Genomic DNA, 7440 nt, shown 5'->3' with positions numbered 1-7440 from the left:
GTTAGATTCCGGCTCAGCCATTTCTTGCACATCTGCCTCCTCAGACATGGCTGATTATTGAATTAAATGAACGAGTGGATGACTTGACAACATCAATTAATTCAAAATAGTGTAGAGACTTGACCACCTCATCTACCGAAGTTAAGGTAATTTCTGGCAGAGGTCACATTTGGTTCTCACTGGAGGCAGTTGGTGGCGGAGAGGTCGGAACAGTAGCATAAATATATNTGTTCAAGAAGGGAATGCCACCACCCTCTGTTTGGTCACCTTGACCACCAGATTGATTTTCTTGCAGAGGCTGGTCACCAGCTGGATCCTTTGGTGGATCAAATTCAGTTTGAATCTCAATACCCACAATAATTTATTGATAGTTGGAGTTTCTGCTGTACTGGTGTCACTTTGATGCATCTGGTGGTCATTAGTCTGAGTTGTAACAGGATCTTCCTTAGTTCGATCTTCATTATCTTCGATCGACAACTCATATTCTTGTCTTTTCACTTTAATTGTCATGGAGATTGAAATGAAATTTACCTCCATTTGCCGAATAACTACAGAGTCATCGCGAGCTTGAGGACTGTGAGGGTCAAAATTGTCTCTATTTTGTTTGATGATTTCCCTCAAAAAACTTTCTCGGATCTCTAGCCCGATGCATTCCCTTCTCTGTAAAGCTTCAGATATCTTCATTTTCTGCCCAAGACAAAATATTGAATTCCAGTTCAGCAACAACCATCACATTCTTTTCTTTCTTGGTCAATGAATTGTGAACCACTGTCCGACAGTCCACCCCATGGTTCGTCAGAACTGTCGCGGAACTCGTCGCGGCTACCACCGTTCCAGTTCCAATATATCGTCACGGAACGGTCGCGGCGCGGACTTACAAAAAAAAATAATTTCAAAATGTTAGTAAAATTTGTGATCGAGCAAACTTTGACAAAAAAGTTCAACTAAAATAATATTGTCAATTAAGGCTTGTTGTGTATTTTACCTGGAAATTTTAGAATTGAAGTGAGCTATGATCAAATGCAAATGCTAATACTAAAATGACATAATATGCATAAAACACACACAATAATGATGAAAACATACACTAAACTAATGCAATAAAACACGTAAAAACAACCTATATCAATTTTGTAGAAATATATAAATTACATTATATTAAAATATATAAAATCATTAAAAATTAATAATTCAATACAAATTATTTTACAATACTAGCACATTAAAAAATATATCGTAAAAATTACACCTTACCAGAGCTAATACCATGAGGAGTGACGGGGAGGAGCTAAATCATCAATATTTTCTCCCTGAGTATCCAGTTGATCAAATTGATTTCTAACATGTGGATATCGATATAAATTATCACCAAGTTGTCCTAGGGATATTGATTTGACTGGTTGGATGAGTGGTCATTGGAATGAGATGAATGACTCTGTAAAAGTGTTTCGTCACGTCGACTGTAATACCCGAATCCACGATATCCACTAGAACTAGCAGCCGTACTCGAAAATCCATACTCAGGACCACGACGTCCAAAACCGCTCCTTATAGATGATGAATGATTAGGAAATCTATTGCGAGCACCATCAAAATAACTCTCAGATTCATTGTATCTATCACCGATATAATGAGACGATCCATAATCAAATCCACGATGTCTAATTCCACTTGTATCGGATGCTGATGTATCAAAAGAATCATGTCTAGCACTATAATCACCATAATATCCATATCCAGATGATTGATTTCCAATCGGATCATACCCAACATGTTGAGAGTCCAAATTATAACTCATCGATCCATAATTATCTCTCATTTGAATTTTCCGGTTTCCCCCCAATCCGAGGGATCTTATATGTTCTTCGACACCCATATATGGTCGAGAAGATCCAGCTGAATGTTCTTTATCACTAGCACTAGAGAATTCTGACAAACTTGCCAAGAAGCGACGTTGTTCCTCAATCCCAGGGCGATAACCATGATCAGTATCTTGTGTTGCATAATAATTTTCATCACCTTCTGCCCATGTCATACCTTGGATATGATGGTCATCGTGACGACTTTGATCATGCGTTGTATCTTGTGATCTATGATGCTTTCCAAGTCCTTGTTGATCATTTCCATCATCTGAATCATCACTATCTTCACTATCTTCTCCATCATCTCTAGATAGAATTCTTATTTCTTTTGATTTTGTTGACTTCTGAACATTTTTATTCTTTTTTGCACGACTCTGACCGTTAGTAGTTGTGTTGTGTTCATCGGAATGTAATTCTTGAATTCCTTCATCTAGCCATGCCAAATCGCCATCTTGTAACACCGGCGGTTCATTATCCCTTATCCACTCGCTTAAGATATCATCATCATGAAAAATGTGATTGAGGTCTATCGGACTGTAATAGTCATCTTCTTCTTTTCTACATGTCAAATTTCGTACCCTGAGCCGCATGTTGTAATGAACATAAACTAATTTGTGCAGCTTCTCTACAGCCAAACGATTACGAAGCTTTGTGTGTACAAGAGACCATGTACTCCAATTTCTCTCGCATCCCGAAGATGAGCATGTTTGGCTTAGAATTTTGATTGCAATTTTTCTAAGGTGTGGAGCATCGTCACCATAGTCATTCCACCATTCAGCTGATACAAAAAAAATAATTTTATATACATTTTGTAAATTATAAATTCTTTTGAAAAATACTAAACCTGGGAGAGATTTTTTCACAGCCATTTTTGCGAGTGGTGATCCAAATTCACCTGTCTGATCAGTGAATAATTTAATCTACAAGAAAGAATAAGAAAAAATCATTATGGTTTATATTTCAAATATATAGTAGGAAAAATAAGAAAAAAAATTCTACCTCACTCATCGCCGAAGCTTGCGCACTTAAGTCTGGTTCAAGTCTCTTTATTACAACCTTTAATCCTCGTTTGACCTCATCAGTATAAACACAAGTTCCAGAATACTGAAGTAATGGATTTAGAAAATATGCTGAAATAACATTTACATAATCACAAATTAGAATGACAAATATATAAATGACTTTGATTATATGCTTTAAATAAGTTATATTGTTACCTGCAGCATGCAAATGTTGGTGTAATTGATTGTACCAACGATTATCGATGACATCCCAATATGATTGCCAATCTTTAGTATTTTCTTTTATTGCCAATTTTGCCCGATCCATTGCTTCATAGATAATTGACATTGTTGGCTTTTTGTCTTGATCAACAAGTTTCAAAACTTTTACAAGTGGTTCCATTGCAGCACAAACATCACGAGCTCTCTTCCAAAATCTTGCATCCATGATAATATTAACAGTTTTTTCGGCTATTTTTCTTCTTCTGCTGGTATTATTGATTTCTTCCCACTCCGCAGAAGTGCACAATCTCTTCAAATCTGAAGTATGCCGAACAAGACTTTCAATAGAAATAAATTCTGTAGCAAAGCGGGTTATTCCTGGTCTTAACAATTCACGATCATTGGTAAATGTTTTCATCAAATTCACAAGTTTATCACTGTTGTATATGAAACTTGTGATTTGTTTGGCTTTTTCAATACACTTTTTTACCTTTTCCATCTTACCAACATCTTCCAAAATGAGGTCAAGACAATGTGCTGCACAAGGAGACCAAAACAAATGTGGTCTTTCCATCATCAATTTTGCACCTGCAGCCTTATTTGCACCTTCACTATCAGTAACAACTTGCACAACATTTTCTTCTCCAATCTCGTCAATCACTTTATTCAATAGAGATAAAATGAAATCAGCTGTCTTTGTTTTGTTGGAGCAATCAACTGAACTATGAAATACCATATTACGATCACAATAAATCATAAAATTGATGATCGGATGCTTGTTGCGCGTGCTCCAACCATCACACATAACTGTACACCCGTACTTGGGCCATTTAGATTTTAATGTATTCAGATAATTATTTATCTCATCCACCTCATCTTGTAAATAAACCCCACCAATTTGGCGTCCTGAGGGACCTTTTATTCCAGTTCCAGCCTCTGCAATGGTATTAATCATGGATTGATAATATGGTCCACTATCTGCTGCATTGAATGGAATAGCATTGTATATAAACCATTTTGAAACAGCTTTCCCAACTTCTTTGACTTTTTCAACAGCAAACCAATTTTTTATACTCTTACGTTTTGAGGGAAACATAAATGAGTCAATCCCTTTTGATGGTAATTGAGATCCATCTTTTACACTAAAGCTGCGAGGCATATCTCTTTTTAAACCAGGATTTAGGCCAAAAGATGAACTAGCACCAGGAAATCCTACAATTATAAAATTTAAGATTAGACATGCGAAATAAATTAATAATGTATGTACACACGAATTAATAATATTGTTTATATATTGTTTACCTAGACCGTGTTGGTTACGCATTTCCTCCTCAAAAACGCTTGTTTTACGGCTTTCCTTCATGACTTTTCGCAATTCTCGAGTTTCAATATCTTCTGAAGCATCTTCACTGCTACTATCACTTTCCAATCCATGTATACTTTGTTGTATTGATTCTAATACTTTTTCTTTTTTCTTTTTCAATAAATTTCGTTTTGCCTTCGAATCTTGGAGATGTTTTCGTAACATCAAAGATATTTCCTTGGGAGCTTTATAACATGTTTCGACATTTCCAGTAACGTGTGCAATATGCTCTTTTAATCTCGTAACTCCTCCGGTTACAACTTTTTCACAAAATTTGCATTTTACTGTCTTTCGATTATCACCTACCATATCACCGAATTCCCAACCAATATCGGGTTTTGGAGCCATTCTACAAAATACTTAAATTTACAGATTCACAACCCACTTCATTTTTTCACTCTCTAAATTGACAATATCAACCAAAAATATTTATTCTATAATTTTACAGATAATTTATCAACGTAAATTTAAATACTTTTTAATAAAACTAATGATTAACTAAGTGAATTATACATAATTAACTAAGTATACGACAAGGCCACAATACATTAATTAACAAAATTTCTTTTTTTTTTTTTTATCATAATCAACTACATTTATTAGTGGAACATATATAACATTATTATTATTAACGTAAATACTTCAAGATAAATATCACCTTAGTTAAAATTTGTCGATAATTAGCTTCCAAATCCAAATAAAAGCTTCCAAATCCAGATTACAAATATTTGTGTACAAAGGAGAAACGCAGCAACAAGAGAGGTTTTTAAATAGAGAGATGATTTTTACGATTTCTTAATATGAAATAGGAAGATAGACTTGAAATTATTGATACAAATTATTGATTCTTTTGCAAGTTGTCTGACACTCTTTTCTTACTCCTCTTTTCCTACTCTCGGCACTCTCGGTCCATTGTTTTAACTTTTACTAGTCTTGTCCCCACAGGCCAACTCATTAGTTTTCAAATTTCTTCTGTGCGTCCAAGTCTTCTTCATCCATAAGCTCATCCAAATTCATTTTGAACAGCCGAACCGTTCCATTCGCACCGGCCGTTCCGTTCCGGCCGAGATATCGCCTATTTCACGACACAAAATGGCGTGACACTACACTCAACGTTTTGTACTGGAACTTTGACGCGCTAGGGGCCGTTCCCGTTCCAGAACGACCGTTCCGGCTTTGACCCGGCCTCTCCGGTGAACCATGGATGCAACTTCTATTTCCACTATCTTCACTCCATTAATCACGCTCGAGATCGGACAGCTGGAATGGGTGGTGGGCGGAGATGCTCATAAACATGCTTAATGAGCTTTATTTTCTTCACCCTTGTATTTTCAGCCTTTTCTGGTTTCTCCTTCTTCTCAACTTCCTTATTTGGGAACAGAAAAAACTTGTTTCAAAGGTACAACTCCCTTGCATTTTTTGTGTCGTAATGGGAATCAGAGGACAACACAAGCTTCCTCTAAATGTTTTTAGCCCGAGCCTTGGCTGGACTGGTCTACCTTTTGGCTTCATGTTCTTCCCATTTCTATTTTTTAATAGAAAACAGCTCAACACCGGTTGACAAGTTCTTCTTCTTGAACATCTCCACAAAAGAATCATCCATGACTTTGATGGGGTGGAGCGCTTAACATCAACAAGCTCGACTTTGTGCTGCTCGAGCAGATAGCAGATAGGAACATAAAAATTGTGAGACTTACTGTCTCCCATAACCATGGCATAAATAATACAAAAAAGAATGTCAAACCATCGAATGCTGATTCCAAATGCGATTGAAGCCATAAACATGAATTTTTCCACATAAACTAATCAAAAGAGTCTGCCTTGGGTTGCAGTGACTTACTAACTAGGTCAACCAGCAGCCTAAATTCCACCTAATTGAGTTCCTTCTTGTTGCATGTAGAAGAGAGAGGGAATCTACACAGCGAGAACTCAGTTCTCTCTGCGAGGTGTTGCCCTCCGGGATAATTGCACATGTGAGAAGACCATTTTCCGAAGTATCAAAGCTCTCTGTGAACGTATTTTGAAAAATGCTGAAGTTAAGATGTCCCATTGTTGTAAGAATGGTGCCATTATCTTCTTCGGCAAAGGCGAAGAACTCATCAAGGATTGGTTCAGAAATACGAGTACCACATACAAGAAAATTCCTCTATCCAGCTTCCAACATCTTGAACCTAGCCACCATGGCCTCATCTTCCAAGCCCAAAAGAGTGTCAGAGTTGATGATAAAAATGCTGATAGAGTAGCGTAGCTAGTCATCTTGATGTATTTAGAAAGGTGAAGGAACTTTGTGTATAATCTGTTAATAAAGTTAGAAGATACAAGAGCAATGTGCAGCTTGATTTTTTAAGAGTTGTAGAAGAAATGATGTAAATCAGACATCGAGAATATATATGATCTAGTGAGACATATATGTCGGTCCACCTGTTTGTATATCTGTGGCTTATTTGGAAATTGAAAATTGTAAAAGTTCCGTAACCAGAAAAATGGTATAAACTCTCTTTCTTTATGAAGGAATAAACGAACACAAAATGAATGCAAAAATGTATTCAGAAAATTTCAGAAAAAATATGTTCAAATTATTCTTTTGATCTTTTATTTAATGTTGTTAATTTGCAGAGACATGTTTATTTCATAATTTTAGTGTCTATTAGTCTAAAAGTATGATGAAAATCATCAAGAGACACCGTTTAAGAATACATTAATCCATGAAAACTCGCATCACTTGCTAAACATAACTTTAGACACCACTTTTTGGGTACACTCCTAGGCGTCTCCCTTTTTCATTCGAGTTTTCTTCATTTTTTTTTCTTTGTTTAATTTCTATTCATTAAGTCTACAACATTCCAATATCTGGTAACAGTGTAACTAGGGCTGTTCCTATTTGGAGGCAAAAGAATCGTAAATTTATTTATAAAATTTATTATTTCTAAGCCGCTCAATAATTTTTTTTCAAGATAAATTTATTTTTCACGAGACCAATATAAACAAAAAA

The 7440-nt window shown here is 35.8% G+C and overlaps 1 protein-coding gene across 1 annotated transcript; it reads right to left on the bottom strand.

Moving 5' to 3' along the window:
* Positions 1 to 1378: 1378 nt before the first annotated feature.
* LOC140977692 (uncharacterized) lies at positions 1379 to 4796 on the bottom strand. Its single transcript, XM_073442436.1, has 5 exons — positions 4388 to 4796; positions 3080 to 4297; positions 2862 to 2992; positions 2707 to 2782; positions 1379 to 2640 (listed from the first exon to the last, which is right to left on the bottom strand). The coding sequence occupies exons 1-5, from the start codon at positions 4794 to 4796 to the stop codon at positions 1379 to 1381; spliced, it is 3096 nt and encodes a 1031-aa protein (XP_073298537.1).
* Positions 4797 to 7440: the final 2644 nt, after the last annotated feature.

The sequence above is a fragment of the Primulina huaijiensis genome, chromosome 5 (assembly GCF_012295235.1).
Source record: "Primulina huaijiensis isolate GDHJ02 chromosome 5, ASM1229523v2, whole genome shotgun sequence".
Taxonomy (NCBI): domain Eukaryota; kingdom Viridiplantae; phylum Streptophyta; class Magnoliopsida; order Lamiales; family Gesneriaceae; genus Primulina; species Primulina huaijiensis.
This window is presented reverse-complemented; position numbering and strand designations above follow the sequence as displayed.

Bases quoted from the DNA above. Each gene is read 5' to 3' on its own strand.
- LOC140977692 (XM_073442436.1), bottom strand. From the start codon at position 4,796: ATGGCTCCAAAACCCGATATTGGTTGGGAATTCGGTGATATGGTAGGT. The intron at 2,993-3,079 runs GTAACAATATAA...ATGTTATTTCAG, and splicing joins CCAACATTTGCATGCTGCAG to CATATTTTCTAAATCCATTA. The intron at 2,641-2,706 runs GTTTAGTATTTT...TTTTTGTATCAG, and splicing joins TGTGAAAAAATCTCTCCCAG to CTGAATGGTGGAATGACTAT.